A 16,686-nucleotide genomic window follows, 5' to 3' on the forward strand; every position below is an offset into this window, starting at 1 on the left:
TGGTACCATGGACATTATGGAGTGCAGTCGTAAAGGGTTTTTTAAACAATAAACAAAAAAGTGTGTTACAAAAGCAGAACTTCTAGGGTTGCCAAGCTTTACATTGTAGTGTTTCTCACAGCTGTTTTTAGCTCATTCTAAAATGCCAAATGCATTCAGTCTTCAGCAGGAGTGGCATCATTCAAAACTTGGCTATTTCAGAGCTTACACAACATACTGCTGAGTTTTCTCCCTCATTTTGCTGCACATCCTGAGATCAGTATCTATTTATGCTTTACAATTTGGCTCAAATGCAGATGTGAATCAAAACAGAAAATAAAGGATTTAATAAAAGCAAAATTCTTATTTCTTCAATTTCCATATAATTTAGATTTTTGAACATGGTTGTCTAGAATTAAGAAGGAGAAACAGAAATCAAGAGGACTATGAGAGCAGTAATGGCATTTTCTACATATATTTCATATGAACTTGATATTAAAATGAATTTTTTAAAAGGTTAAAATAAAAACCTCTCGCTCCATTCTCATTAATTTCACATACTAACAGTATTTCAGATCTAGTGAGTTTTAAAGCTTCCCATGTATGGCTTGCTTTTGCTAATTACACATTTAAGAGATGTATAGAGAAGTAATTAATTTTTTTATTCCCCAACTTTGCTTTTAAAAAACCCCAAACAACCAAAACCCTGAGAGATAAAGACCCGAATGCAGAACAATTCCTTGAATTACATAACTGATTTCTTCCAGACAAAGGGCTTCACCTTGTTATCCTTACCTTTAACTTCTGCCACGCCTTAAGACAGAAAACATCTGCTACAAAGAGCCTTGCAGAAAGAAAAATATGCAAAAAACATATTTTCTCCAGGTACACTCTTTACTGCAAACAATCAAAATATTTCAGTGGTAATATTGTTATTTTATTTACTCAGAACAGCTTTCACAGACTACCAATTTCCAATGATCAGTAACAACAGATACTTTCCCTGTTAACAACTTCAAGGTAAAACCATATCTGCCACTGCACCAAGGAAAAGGTTCTCAGAAGGAATTTGTTCATTTAGGACCAGAGAAAACAAATAATCAGTAAAAATACCACTAGAGAAAACACTCTTTGCCCTGCACATTTACAAGGAATGCTTTTTATCCTTATATAACTTCAGGAAGTAATTCCCTTTCTTCTCAAGAAAGGGTTAGGTTTTATTTGGGATTTACTACATGGCCATAGTCTAATGCAAATTCCCCAGGAGGAAAGACAGTGAACAGGCATTGGTGGGAGAGAACAGAAGGAAGACCCCACTGAAGGTTTTGATAGTGATTCCTCTAGTCTGCAGTTCAGCATCTTGAAAAGTTCAGGTAAGAAGGAAAACATTCTGATATACAGCAGACAGCTCAGAATAAACTGTCTATTGCTTCAACAGCCAACAATATTTATTCAGAAAACTTCTCAGTATGAACAGCCATGTATGTCACAGTTGCTTGTTTCTCACATAGGCAGCCTGTGCTGTTCTACAGCACTTAAGAGTTCCTCAATAAACTTTTCCTTTCAAGAAAAGTGGTTCTGGAAAAAAAATATTTTTTCTACAGACTGGAAAAAAAGAAAAGGAAAAGGAAAAGGAAAAGGAAAAGGAAAAGGAAAAGGAAAAGGAAAAGGAAAAGGAAAAGGAAAAGGAAAAGGAAAAGGAAAAAAAAAGAAAGAAAAAGAAAAAGAAAAAGAAAAAGAAAAAGAAAAAGAAAAAGAAAAAGAAAAAGAAAAAGAAAAAGAAAAAGAAAAAGAAAAAGAAAAAGAAAAAGAAAAAGAAAAAGAAAAAGAAAAAGAAAAAGAAAAAGAAAAAGAAAAAGAAAAAGAAGTACCGTTTCCACCCAATCTATGATATAATCTGCTGCAGTGCAGACATGTACATTACAAAAAGAGACATAAACATTAAGAACAGAATCCAAGGAACATTTCTTTTTCCTATTCTCCAGCTCAAAAAGTAGTTTGTACTCAATAGCTTTAAAAAGACATCATTGCCATCTCCACAAGGAAATATGGCACAAAAATCTTCATCCTGAAGCAGCCTAAGTTTGGAAAAGTAAGCACCTTAGAGCAGGAAGTAGATTACACAGCCCAACCTTAATTTCATCCTAAGAAACCACCCTCCCAGCAGGCACTGATAGGTCTTTTTATTAAGGAAAAGCAAAGAAAAGAATAGCAGATTTGGGAGGATGCAGGGATTTCGTTTTATAGTTTTAGCAGGTGTTTCTTGCTCTACACCCAGATGGTCCCCCAAGCTTGTACAAAAAAAGGATTTAATCTCTTGGAACCGTTGGGAGAGAACAAGGTAGTTCTAGAAATGAACTTTTCCAAACTCTTTACACAGACTAGTAGAAATACTAGTCTAAGACATTTAGTGGTGGGCTCAACAGCAAATCTACACTTCATTTGAGTGAGTCTCTGAGTCAGACTTCTACTGCAGCGATGGAAGAGAATTCAGGTCCACTTTCATCTGACCTGCCCCAAATAGAGTTTCTCTTACTTCACAGAGAAACTCTATCAAGTAGCATGCAGGTAAAGTAATCAGAACTGTAACAGAGACACAAAAGCTCCTCCTCTTTTGAGATGCACTCAGCATCTCATCTGCAGGGCTGATGAATGCACAAAATTAAAACAAATGGAAGAACGTAATCAGCTTGACTTTAATTAATACCCAAAAAGGTCATTGGCAATCTGACCAATACTAAACCTAAAACTTCCTTGGAAAGCTGTGCCTTGGAACTTACAATCCCCTGCTTCCTTGCACAATTCATAGTTAGATTTTTCAAAAATATAAACAAATCCTTTCCCCCCTCCCTTGTAGCTGTGCCGGCTTTAGAACATACATTCTCTTTGCAAACATGTCCACATCTCGTGATGGTTTCTCTGACAAGTGCTTAGACTGCTATGAAAAACCAATGTTTGGCTACTAGATACTGTGACTGTCAGGAGAAAAAAAATTGCTAATTCTCTTCCACCCACTTCCCAAGGAAGATGGGGAATTTGAAAACAATCAACAGATATCTACAACTAAAAGGAACATGTAATACTCCAGAACAAAGCTTCAAATTTAGCATTTTACTCATCTTCTACTACCAGGAACCACAAGAAGGAAAAAATCTGCTTCTTTTCCTTCAATCAATACAATCCCGTAAGAATTCAAGCTTCAAAACATTTACATAAAATATTAGCATTATATATTTGCAATAGATAAACTGAAGCAGCAAGGTAATCAATCAATTTTCAATTACTTGTGGCAACTGGGTAAGATGCCAGTGCACACACCAGGAACTGACAATAGCCACCTAATGAAGAGGTTCATGCCCTGTGGAAGGCACGAGCTTCTGGGTTACATTTTTAATAACAGCCACTTAGAGTCATAAATATGTATTTCCTCTTCTGTTTCACGAAAAAGTTTATTACATGTAAATTGAGATGTGCTCATCACAAACCCATCCAGCATAACTACTTTTTGCAAGGACCATACACTGCTTCTTACATTATGGAATGCATTAGTGTAATTTCAGGTGTAACAAGAGTGTCAACTCACTCACTTCTTAGGACATTGCAGCGTTTTTACAACCCATAAACGAGCTCTGGATATCGTCATACTTACAACATCAAACTTCTGTGTGATGTTCCCCTGGACATCAAGCAAATAAACTTTGCCATAATGTGTTCCCAGTGCCAAAAACTGTAAAAGAAAGAGATTGATTACATAAACATAAAAACACCACAACCAATACCCCAGCAATGCTTAATGAACTCCAGGATGTTTGGCAGACTAATGGAAACGAAGAAAGGCCACCACTTTCTATAGAGAAAAGGTTATTTTAATTGTACTTGAAGAATGAAACAGGGCTTCGAGCCCGTGTTGCTGTGATAGTGCAAGTTGGCTGTCAGAATGAGTCATGAGGACCCTCATCCACTGACAACTAATGGTGTGTCTGCAGTCTGTACACACTGCCTGATGGACTGTGGCAGCAAATTAAAAATGCAGCGCGAGAGCAAGGACCAACAGAGATCTGAAATAGTTCCTAGATCCTTTCTGCAGCTTTGTTTCCATCGTAATGGTTTCCTTTGAGCTTTATTTTTAACTCTCCTTCACTGTGAACCTGAAAACAAAGCATTCAAACACAGCAAAAGCCCTCCACTGGTAAAATACAGCTGAATTATGGAAGGTCTCAGACAGTGCACTTAGGCACACAGATAACCACTGGGCTTGCTCTCCTTCACGTATTAACACTCCTAAATTGAATACTCTCAGTTTTCCGCAGTAGTTTCATTCTAAAAAATAACAGCAAAATAAAGAAATGTCCACAAAATGCACGCTATCACAAACTTATTTTGATACAAACAAGAAGGGAATCGATTCTGAGATCTGCTGTTAATTGAACCATGTGAACTATGCCTGAATAGAAAAGGAAGAACTTTGGTACTATTTGATTTATGACAGAGGTTTCTTTTATTTACCCCCTCCCCAGCCCACTTTCAGCATTACTCAAATAGTCCAGGCTACTCAATTCTCTGTATTTCACTGCATGTGAGCATGCTTCATTGCAACCTATAATGAAATGCTCAAATTTACAGGCACTGCTAAGCGTGTCAGTCAGGCAGCACAATCTTTAAAAAATAACCTTACAGAAAGTCAAGGTTTAAAAGGATTTATCAAAATGGAATTGCTTAAAATGAAATTTCAGTTCAGGCACTTAAAATATGAAGCTACATTAAAAGGAGTCAAGAAAGGGAAAGAAGGGGTTCATTAGAAATTCATTCCCTGCAATGCCTTTCACTCCTGCAAGGTTGCCTTTTTTCAGGAAGAAAAAAGTCCCCCGGGTAAAAAAATCAATACTGGTTAATAAAACATCAGGTGTGCAGACATAACTAGGTATGACTATTCCACTGCACAGGCCTGCTTGAATGCACCAGGTGCCATGACGATTAGTCATCCAGTGCAGACAGCAAGCCTGGTGAAAATATGATGCTTTAGCAGCAAAAAGAAAAAAAAATAATTCTGTGGGGAAATTAGTGTGAACACAGAATCCAGCCTTCAGGATTCCCAGCAAAGTTAAACTGCTTTAATCAGAGACATACCACTGTATAATTTTGCTAATGATGACGATTTATCAAGGCTTTTCCTGCTCTTGCAGGGAAAAAAAAAAAGGCCAAAAAACCCAACAAAAATGAAACAAAAACATCATTGCAAAACATATAACCTGGCTTCATTTTTAAGCTCTCTGTTGTAAGACACCTATATTCCTAAAAGACTGCACTACCTGGCTTCTAACAATATTGATCTTTCTCATAAATAGTGTATCCAGTTTGCTGGAAAACTGGAAGAGCTGGGATACTTGAACAGTTTTCCTGTATTGTCACGTTCTGTGACATTATGGTAAAAGCTGTATCTGTGCACATCCTTATAGAAAAATCCTGTTCAAGTCTTGGCTTTCAAAATTTCCCTGAGACTCGGGAATAAAAGGTAACACAAAAAGGCCACAGACTAGGAGGAAATGCTTGCCAATTTTCCAAATATCTGTGTAATTCTAAGTCGTCAAAAACATTTTAAAAAGACTTATTGTTTTCATTCTCACAGTTAAAATACAAGCTTCATCTTAAGAGCCTCTTGAGCCATGGCAACAGTCCTCTGAGGAAAAGAAACACAGCAGAAGTCAATCTAAAAATATAGCCAAATAATAAAGACAGATCCCTCAACAATAACTGCTAGGGATATATTACTGGATATGACAAATTATACATTCAGAAAAGAGCTATCATGTTTTACATACTAATAGTTGACAAATCCTTAACTCACACTTTCAGATCTCTTCAGCATGCCTCAATATTTTAAAATGTTTTTCAATATTTATAAAAGAGAAGAAAACTCATAAAATACAAAAGCAATTGTTTTAAACACTGATGAATTAGATGAAGTTTCTTGTTTTTAAGAACAAAGGAATAATTCTTCACAAATTTTCTTTATTTTGCATTGTCCAACACTTTCTCCCTGTTGTTCTCTTGTATGTCACAAACCTCAGCATGTGCCTTTCCTCTCCTTGATTTTAACATACTGAATCAGAGAAGGGGAACAGGGAAGTGTCAGGATGACACGTCTGAAAAAAACCCAAACCCAAACAAACAAAAAATACTGTAATTACTTCCTTCTACACTGCATTAACATAAACTCAGCTGTCTTCCACAAGTGAATATATGCTCAGTTCCGGGCATGATCCAGTCTGCCTTTGGTGATTCAGGCTGTACAAATAAGCTCAGCATACACCAGTTTCCTTTCAGAAAAAAGGAGTTAGAACTGTATTCCAATTCTAGTTCATGATACCATCCATAATTAAAGCTGAGTGAGCATTTTTCCAGTAGCTTCTGTAAACATCCCATCTAACAAATCACTGTATCTTGAATCCTCACTCATTTTCTCACCGAGAAAATGTGTTTCTCACTGAGAAAATGTTTGATACAAACAAGAAGGGAATTGATTCTGAGAGATCTGCTGTTAATTGAACCATGAGAACTACTCATTTCATCACTGAGAAAATGTGGTTGTTCAATACAAGCTTAGGGTGAATTTTGTTTATGTTACTGTTGTCTTGCACTGCAAGTCTAGATTTGTACACGGAAAGATATCGATGCATGATCAGCACAGTTAAATATATAAAAGCAAGTGGAAGTTTCATCTCAGCCAAAGTGACCCAATACCTTTTCATGCACTGTCATGCAGCTGGCTGCATCCTTCTGCAGAATCTCAGTCACTCCATTAGAAAGCCGTTCATACTTCAGCTTAGGTTCTTCTTCACTCTCATCTTCCTAAATGTTTAGGAGTGTGAGAAAAAGGGAGCAAGAGAGAAAAAAGAACACAAGCATTTAGATGTTTATTTGATATAAACAAACTCAAAGATACCCCAAAACTATCACACAGCAACAGGCGAAGATGGACCACTGCTATCTCTTCAAAACAGCCATTACAATCAAAAGCCAAACTCTCACATTTTTATCATCTCAGGGCATTTGGGTTGTGCTTTTTTGTTACTGGTTCCTCTTTTTGCTCCAAAGTTCTGGGTGCAAATAAAGACTGTATAGCAGCATATCAATTCAGCTGTAAGAGGCACTTAGTGGATATCTAAAAAGCAGGAAAAAATGTACATGTGTACTTCATTACACAAAGTTAGTCACTTGCAATTTAGAAGTAAAATACCAAAAGGATGGATATGAAAATGAATAATGATAAAATAAAGTGTGCCACTGTAGCCACGATGAACTGAGGACTGAAGCATGCAGGTTACAAGAAACTTCACAACCTTTACAAGATGCTGCACCTCTGTAGGAAGGATAGAGGCAAAATGCTGTGAACAAAAATAAAAAAGAATCCACTAGGAATAAGTTAATTGTATAAAACCCACCAACGGGTTTATGCTAAAAAATAAATAGCATAACTATGTTGTCTGGGAAAAGGATCTGGAGACAGCATGTTCCTATGAATCAACTTTATCATCTGCATGTTAGGAACTTTTTCTGGTAAATACTGAAGCTTTCCTCTCTTTTTCTTTTTCAAGCATGTTAGGTATCATCACCCAATCACTACTTAGATGCAAAGAACCATGATGGCTCAAGGGGCACAGAGCGAAGAGAAACTAAACTAAAAAAAAAAAAACAACAAGTAGCAAATTTATTCATCAAAGAACACCCCACATGTTTATCTCTTGGGAAAAGAAAACCCAACGTGCAAAACAGCTCTCTGGTCATAGGCATCTCTCTGTAACAGATGGTCTATGGAAGTAGTGCCAGGGAGAGATTCCACAGGCTCCAGGAAGTCTCTTTTAACACTCTAAGTGCATATATACAGAAATCCATATATATTCCTTGGTCCTCATTCTACTTAAAGAACCGCCTTTAGTTCCCACCAACCACTGCCTTCCAACCCTTAAAAATGCACCATGTCAGCCTGTGGCAGAAGAACTGTATTTGTGCAACATTTTCTCGTAGCTAATGATGTGAAAAATAAATTTGGAAGAGGGATGTGTTAACAGGTTAATAAAACACATTTTGTTTAAATTGTCCTTGGAGTACTTAAGTTAGTCTTTCCCAAGTTAAATACTATGGCCATTTACCATGTGTGATCCCAGGCACTCAGCAATAGGACAAGGGGGCACGGGCTCAAGCTCTGCCAGGGGAAATTGAAGTTGGAGATCAGAAACAAATTCTTTCCAGAGAGAGTAATCAGGTATTGGAATGGGCTGCCCAGAGAGGGGGTGGATTCCCCATTCCTGGAGGTTTTTAAGGTGAGATTGGCCGTGGCACTGAGGGCCATGATCTGGTAAAGGGACTGAAGTTGGACCAAGGGTTGGACTTGATGATCTCGGAGGTCTTTTCCAACCCAATCCATTCTATGATTCTATGGTATGGTAATATGGACATAACCTCATATAAACCACAAAAAAGCCTTACATACCTATGGAAACACTCAGTATTTAGCCCCCATGCTTATATAAACATGCTGCAAAGAGAGTGGGTTTTAAAATGTTGTTTGGGAGTTTTATGACAGAATACAAATGAGATTAATACAGGGATGTCAGCAGCGCATGACGTAGGAGTCTGAAGTGAGGTGTCAAAATGTCCACCAAGAAACAATTTTATTCAGTAAATCTAACACTGAACAAAGTTGTTACTAGACAGAATGACAATGTCAAATTACAGGGCTGTATATAAATCAGTCAAATTCCTCGTGCCTGCAGATCCTTAATAAATGGCTACGAGGTAGAGGGAGGTGGGAAAGTCAAAGCAAAAAGCACACATGAGATGGAAGGAGGGCGTAAGGAAGTACGTGTCCATTTTACAGCAATTAATACATTTCTGCATTTTACACATTCCTTACAAAGATTACACTTGAAATGCATGGGCAATCATTGAATAAATTCATAAAAGTAAAAATTGAACTCCAGTCATCTAGTTTTTGTAAGATCCCACATGTTGCTGCGGTCTGGACATCCAATGTGCAACCAACATGAAAAGTTAATTCTAGTCTCTTGAGTAGTTTGCATAAAACCATTCATCCATAGGCCATTAGATAAAGTTACTGTAAATAAGTTTTGCCCTGTCTTATTTATGAGTGAAAACTAAGTAATTTTTCCTGCACATGCATATACAAAAAATAGATATTTTCCAAAGTCAGTGCACCGAAGCGTTCTGCCAGGCTTCAAAATAAGTAAATAAAATGAAAACTTCCAAATATTAGGCATGATGATGTACCCATTTCACGCTTTCTTGACAGGTACCTTCCATGTTCAGTAAAAGTCAAGCTAAAAGGTGAATTGAAATGGGGCTGGGGCACTTCACTGTAAACAAAATTAAATGAAAAAGGTGCAAAAATTCAAGATAGACTCTGATATATTAAATGCATTTGATGATCTCTTATTTAGAGTATCAGAGTTTAATAATTTTAAAGGTATTCTTCTATCAGGTAAAGCTTTTATGCAGTATGAACTTCTAAAGTAAACAAACCCCAGTGCTAATAAAAGCAAATCAATAATTTTTGTTAAATTTTAATAATCCTGAAACCCCACAAATAAACTCATCAGCAGCCTGAGTTGAGATGTCAGTTAGCTGCGTTTCTATGACAACCCAGAGGAATAGTCCAAGTCCTGACTTGCAGCAAAGCTAAGATATAAACAGAGTGACATTTACCCCATACGAGGGAACCCAGAGCTTTCCTTTTTTAAGGGAAAAAATAGTAAAAAAAAAATCAATTGCTGAACTAACGTGGATTTTTATAAAGTGTATGACACTTCTATTTAACGTCTTTAAACAATCCGAGAGGATTCTAAAAAACATTTGAAAATAAATTTCAGAGCACTGCTTTTTGTACCACCACTTAGCACTTCTTCCATATTTTCCACCTAAAAATACCTGAAACAACACTGAATTTTGAGATTCCTGACCAATGTACTAAGAGATAAATGTGTGAAGCACTCCTCACATGGCAGTCTTAAATTCCGGAAGGGAGGGCAACCTACAGAGCTGACAGGAGGAAGTTACCTTTGTGATGTAAAATAAATAATGATCATTTTTCAAGCATGGGAATGCTAAATTAAAACTCATATTCCATTTAATTTTCTGCTTGCCTTCTAATGCTAAAAATCACAGTCAAATAGCTAAAAATATGTTGTAAAGAACCTGTAAAGAACAGGTATCCATAAACACTTCCCACTGAAAGCACTTTTCCAATTGAATGAAACACTGTAATTAACCACTAACACTAATAAAAACCCACTCCTACTAATAGCTCCTTCATTTGTCACTCCTGAACTGAACAAATTCCTTTTCCTACACCCAGCACCTACTCACTACCAACTCTTCTGGAGCAGATTTACGAAACTGAGGAGAGCTGCAAGTGTGCAACAGCCTCTCAAGAGGCCACTGCAAGGGATGCTCATCTGCCTTTCTAAACACAGGTTCACAACCTTCTTCAGATATTCTGCCCTGTCTTCCCTAGTTTTGCCTACAGGAACTACTGCCGTGGAATCATGAGCAGAAAAAATATCTGAAATCGGTCTTCGTGAAGAAAATTTCCAGAAGGAACCTGTGGGCAGTTCCCAGAGTTATTCCATTAGCCCACACTTGCTCCTGCAGCAGAGGATCTGCCCACAGGACAGTCTGGCACATGAACTACACGCTCTGCTGATTGCAGATACTCTAATTATGTTACAGGCACTGACAGCAAAGTGTCATCCTTCCCACACGATTTGCCCTCAAAGTTTTTCAAAGCCTTTATGGAAATAAATGGTGCATACATCGTAAACCAAGTCCTTCCCCTTTGCTGCACATCTTCTGTCCAGTCCCAGCCACAATTCCAATTATTATGGGTGGCCATCCCAGCCTTGTTTATGCCTGTTTTGACCCTGCAAAGTGTTTAAACTCCAATATGAAGATACCTGAGGTCCATCACACAAGCAGTTTCAAAGAAGACACACTCACACCCTACTGCGACAGGGGCCCCTAAGCCTTCCTAAAAGGTCATGACTTGGTTAAAACTTGGTTGTAATAATGCCAAGGCCATGGGTTCAATCCTCTGTGTGGGTCACTGATTAAGAGTTGGCCTTGATGATCCTTGTAGGTCCTTCCAACTCAGAATGGTTTGTCTGTGATTCTGTGACTTTGGAAGAAGAAAAAAAAAACAACAAAAAAGGCAAAACAACAGAAACTCCTACAGTAATTTTGTTTTAGGACGCCTTTTAAAATTCCACTTAAAACAACCCAACAAACTAAAAACACCTCCCAGGCTCCCCAAAACCCCCATCATTCTGCTGCAAAAGTGCAAACCCAACAGTACTGCTAAAAAGTGAGAAAAGACTACTTGGCAATTTGTGAGACTAACTTTTTTTGATATTTCATACAGCTCAGATCTCTGGAAATCCATGAAGAACCTAGTATGAAATCAGCATTTTTATTTAACTAAGCAGTTATCTCTATAACACAGAACAAAAAATTAAACTATCTAGTCAGAGCTCCAGAATTACTTGTTTACAGAGTACATCAAAACCTCCAACAGAACCAAAGAAACCAATTCAAATTACTTTTGAGCTAAAATGAAGGTTCATAAAACATCCTCAGTTCTGCTAAAATGAATAAATGCATCCTTAGTGCTCTGCTGGGGGCAGCTTCACTTCTAACAGAAATTTAATGACAAACAGAAAAAAGAGAAAAAACAAGATAAAAAGACCTCAAGCCCCAGAATGAAGTCTCCAGGCATAATTACTTCACTTGTATATGTATAGGTACAGAAGCAAAAAGTGCAGCAAAACACCCAAGAACTCAGTTGCCAAGATACTTTATTACTTTTTTTTGGTCTTGACATCTTGACTTGATCCAAAGCATAACTACCTCTGAGTTAATTGTTTTACAGAAATCCATCAGTGGGTTGATTGGTCGTCTCAGTTTTCAGAGCCTGTGGGACTGTGGGCTGGAAAGGATCCTTCCACTGTAAATAAATGCGCTGACATGGGGGCAAATGAGTGGCTGGTGCCCTGCTGAGTTTACATTTACTAAACCAAATAAAAAAAATCCAGCAAAAAGAATGTCCTGCAAGTGAAAATATCACATGGAACACATGACACAATACATGCAGGAGGAAAACTTAAGAAAACAGTCTTAGAAAAAATTAAAAATGTTTAGAAAATATTAAAAGGCAAATTGTAACAAATTGCTAATATCTGTTGGTAAATTTAAGGAAATAACATCATAATGTTGCAACACAGTTTGGAGATCCCTTGGATTTCCACTCCAGAGCAGGTCAAATCCCTGCACTACTTCATAATTACACTGAATACGGTTTTTGGTTTGGTTTTGGCGAATATGAAAACTAAGAGAAACATCTAATCTTTACCTATTAAGTGGCTTATAATGCTCACAGTTTCAAGTACAGTAACAACTGGGTTATACCTGTGATGAGGCAAATTTGCCTTCTCTTCCTCTTCCTTGTGATGCTCCCATTTCACAGTCACAAAATACTCAGTTTTTATAAATCCTACTATTGTCTTATGACTACAGGCATCAAAATACCACTTGTACTTTAAAGATGAGAGGTAAAAGCTTTGAACCCTATATATTAAATGGGTGTACCATCTATTTGATGTAAGAAGGAATACAGGAATATTTTTGAACATTTGTCCACTTCCCTCTACCCTAAAAGCAAATATGCTCTTCACAGCAACTCCAAGTAACCAGACCTGCTATTAACTGCTTTAAGTGTTCATGCCAATAGAGTCTGATTCTTCCTCAGCACCATTTGGAAAAACTTATTTGAAGATGATGATGAATTCTGGCCAGAAATGAGGGTAGGAAGGAGGTTGGTATTTGGAAACTTTGAGAAGAGAAATCTACCAAAATATGCAAATTACTGAGATGGCCAAAGAGGACATCGCAGTATCTTTGTAAAACAATCAGCGATTTACTCCAATGTTTTTCATTATGACACTTGGCTTCTTTCCTTCAAAAATGGCAGCATCAGAGGCAAACTGCCCACAACCTACTGCTTGCCACTCACAGAATCATAGAATGGATTGGGTTGGAAAAGACCTCCAAGATCATCAAGTCCAACCCTTGGTCCAACTCCAGTCCCTTTACCAGATCATGGCACTCAGTGCCATGGCCAATCTCACCTTAAAAACCTCCAGGAATGGGGAATCCACCCCCTCTCTGGGCAGCCCATTCCAATGCCTGAGCACTCTCTCTGCAAAGAATTTTTTGTGATCTCCAACTTCAATTTCCCCTGGCAGAGCTTGAGCCCGTGCCCCCTTGTCCTATTGCTGAGTGCCCGGGAGTCAGAAATAAAGACAGCCCAAGTCCTGCTTCTTCTTCTCACACCAACTGGAGTTAGCAGCGGTTTAGAAAAATAATTTAAAAAATCATTATTTCTAATAAAATACCTGGAAACTCACAACAAAGATTCGCATTGTTGTAGTGGATTGTTACTTTGTACAATCAAGAAGCACCAAGTATCATTTAAAAGCTCATTTGGTCCTTAAAACAATAGCATGTCATGTACTAAAGCTCTCCAAAAAGACCTTGCCTATATTTGTTTTTTAAAAAGAATTCCATGTTCTCAGGTGATGCAAACACCTCACCTTCCTTGCTGGCCGTTTCTAGGTCTTACCCTGCCTTCTTTCAAAAGGGGAAAAACAAAACCAGGAGCAAGGAGAAGAAAGCACTCCATTCTTCACAGTTTTGGAAGACATATACACTTGTGCTGAAGAATCCAGTGCCACAGAGCAAACAAGGAGAATTACTGCAGTAGGATGTGTAACTATTACAAAGTGCAGCTTTGCAGTTGCTGTTTCTCCAACCCCAGGATATGCTTTCCAGACTTGTGTTCCTGTCTCAGTGATAAAGGGACTACCCACACCGCTTTCAGGATTAGGATCCTGACTCCATTTCTCTCAATGCAATCAAATCTCCAGCACTAAAGGAATGCCAAGAAAAACTCAGACTAAGGCCTTTAACCTTCAAAAGCCCAGTCTGCTAAATGGTACCAAAAGTGGAACACAATTTTATTGCAAGTTGTGGTTTTATTTACTGTGCTGCTGAATTTAAGTATCGAGGACTTTACCAGACACTGTGGAAGAACACAAACCTCTTTTCCTCCATTACCTTCATATCAAACAGTCTGTTCCTACAAAAATATTTTAACAAAGCAGAAAAACATAAATGGGTTTAGGAATCAGAATAGCAAAGAGCATTTCACCTTGAAGTCACTGGTTCAAAAGCAGGTAGAGCAATAGTGAATAAAAGCTAGAGACCCATTCAAGCCTCCAACTTGCAGGAGACCCTGAGATCAGCTCAGTTGGTTAAAACTTGGTTGTAATAATGCCAAGGTCATGGGTTCAATCCCCTGTGTGGGCCATTGACTTGAGAGTTGGACTCGATGATCCTTGTGGGTCCCTTCCAACTCAGAATAGTCTGTGATTCTGTGAATTTGTTTACATTCTGCAACTACTGCCACGCAAGACAACAAACGGCAAGAAGACTGAAATTTCCAAACCATGACAGCATATTTGTGACTTAGGCTGCTAAAAATATTTCCCCGAATATTGTCTGGTGAAAACACAATAATGTCAGCACAGTGTAAAACGTGTTCCTTTACAATTGTTCCTAAAGCAGATCACTAATGCTTTCCCAGCACACTTAGCTGTAAAATTGGTAAATACGGATTAGGATGGTAAAATTTCACACGGAGGTTTTCTGTTCTCCCCATTCATTTTCCATGGGATTTATTTAACACCCTGGGAAAAAGCAGATATACACCAGGAGAAAGGAATTAGGATGATATGGATGCCTGTGAATATGTATCAAAATGAGCTGCATTTACAGTATGAAATGACACACAGATGAAAGGCAAAGCAGAGAGCATTTTATTTCCTTGCAAAACTGCTGTGGCCCACAGAATGTTACACTGTATTTGCACAACTCCAATGGAAGACTCCCTCCCTCCTCGAGGTGTGAAGGAGCTGGGCACCAGCCCAGCTGTGAAGCAGAAGGAACACACACATGACACAATGAGGAAGCATAAATGGCATGTTAAAAAAAAAGAAAAAGAGGTAGTAAGAAGGCCAAATAATACAATTTGGTTTCATTTCAACTTTCATCAATTTATTTTACTGGTAGTTTTGTGAATGACAAAGAACACCTGAAAACATTAAAAGCCACTTCAGTGTTCAAAAAGGCAGACTCAGTCCATCCAACACTGCACCACACAGAGGCAGCACAGAACAGGCTGTTTTATCTTCCATATCCAAATCCAGCTCCAATTCCAGCACAGACAAATCCAAAGGCAGTTCAAATCCCAGTGAAGCTACACATTTCCACTTGTGCTTTCCTTCTGCTGAGTAAGGAACTTGGGCAAACATTTGTTTCCCCTGTGAACGCTCCTCAAGCAGCCCAGCTGGCACCTTGTGATCTACTGCACATGGAAACCCAACAGTGCAGTTTGGGAACAGCACTGTTTAAAGTTCACCCACGCCAGGGGGAGAGCTGAATTTCTCTGCTACTTTTTTTTTTCCAGCCTAGAGTGTTATTCCACCCAAACAACTAGATTTAGTATTTTGGGAAAGCCACCATCTCCATACTCTGTAAGAGCAGCTTTGCAATTGCCCCTAATCTGTGTACCAGGCACAGGAGCATTTTTACTTTTTATGTATTCCACAACACACAGAACAGGCACTTCTGGTTAATATTAATAGCTCATTAAATGAAGTATCTAATTTTCACTCCAAACCAGAACATCTTAAAAGAATATAGGAATAATCCAATTTTTCCTGCAAGTCAATCCTCTAACGATGTATATTATAATGTTAGTTACTAGTCACTGCAAACTTGTTTTTCAAATTAATGTATGAAAAGATTCCATTTAAACTTCAATAAATCATTTACTATGCTCATCCTACTGGCTCAAATTGATAAATTATTTGCACGATACATTTTCTCATCAACAGGGAAGAGTACTTTCTATTTGGAATTTATGCAACTTTTCCTTCCGCTCTCCCTATTTAAAAGGCCACTTTCACTTAAAGCCATGCAGAGAGAAGCCATCTCTCTTAAACTGATCAGGAATATGAAACAGAATATGTTAATTGAGACTTTTCCTCTTACTTACTCAGTTCAGGAAAGAGATTGAGGGGCTGGAGCGGGTCCAGAGAAGAGGAACAAGGCTGGAGAAGGGACTGGAGCACAAGTGCTGTGGGGAGAGGCTGAGGGAGCTGGGGGTGTTTAGCCTGGAGAAGAGGAGGCTCAGAGGTGACCTCAGCACTGTCTAGAACTACCTGAAGGGAAGTTCTGGCCAGGTGGGAGTTGGTCTCTTCTCCCAGGCACTCAGCAATAGGACAAGGGGGCACAGGCTCAAGCTCTGCCAGGGGAAATTGAAGTTGGAGATCAGAAAAAAATTCTTTGCAGAGAGAGTGCTCAGGCACTGGAATGGGCTGCCCAGAGAGGGGGTGGATTCCCCATCCCTGGAGGTTTTTCAACTGAGCTTGGCCATGGCACTGAGTGCCATGATCTGGTAAAGGGACTGGAGTTGGACCAAGGGTTGGACTTGATGATCTCGGAGGTCTTTTCCAACCCAATCCATTCTATGATTCTGTGATTCTTAACATTTTTAAAATAACTTCGTGTAGAACT

At 38.4% G+C, this 16,686-nt stretch overlaps 1 protein-coding gene across 1 annotated transcript in view; it reads right to left on the reverse strand.

Annotated features, from left to right (window-relative positions):
- The window catches only part of VPS41 (VPS41 subunit of HOPS complex), a 101,948-nt gene that overhangs the window by 77,641 nt on the left and 7,621 nt on the right, over positions 1 to 16,686 (reverse strand). The window contains exons 3-4 of the mRNA XM_071561564.1: positions 6,721 to 6,828; positions 3,629 to 3,706 (exon numbers count right to left, since the gene is read on the reverse strand). Coding sequence (XP_071417665.1) covers positions 3,629 to 3,706; positions 6,721 to 6,828 — 186 coding nt within the window. The remainder of the gene's footprint in view (positions 1 to 3,628; positions 3,707 to 6,720; positions 6,829 to 16,686) is intronic.

The sequence above is a fragment of the Pithys albifrons genome, chromosome 7, assembly GCF_047495875.1.
Source record: "Pithys albifrons albifrons isolate INPA30051 chromosome 7, PitAlb_v1, whole genome shotgun sequence".
NCBI lineage: Eukaryota > Metazoa > Chordata > Aves > Passeriformes > Thamnophilidae > Pithys > Pithys albifrons.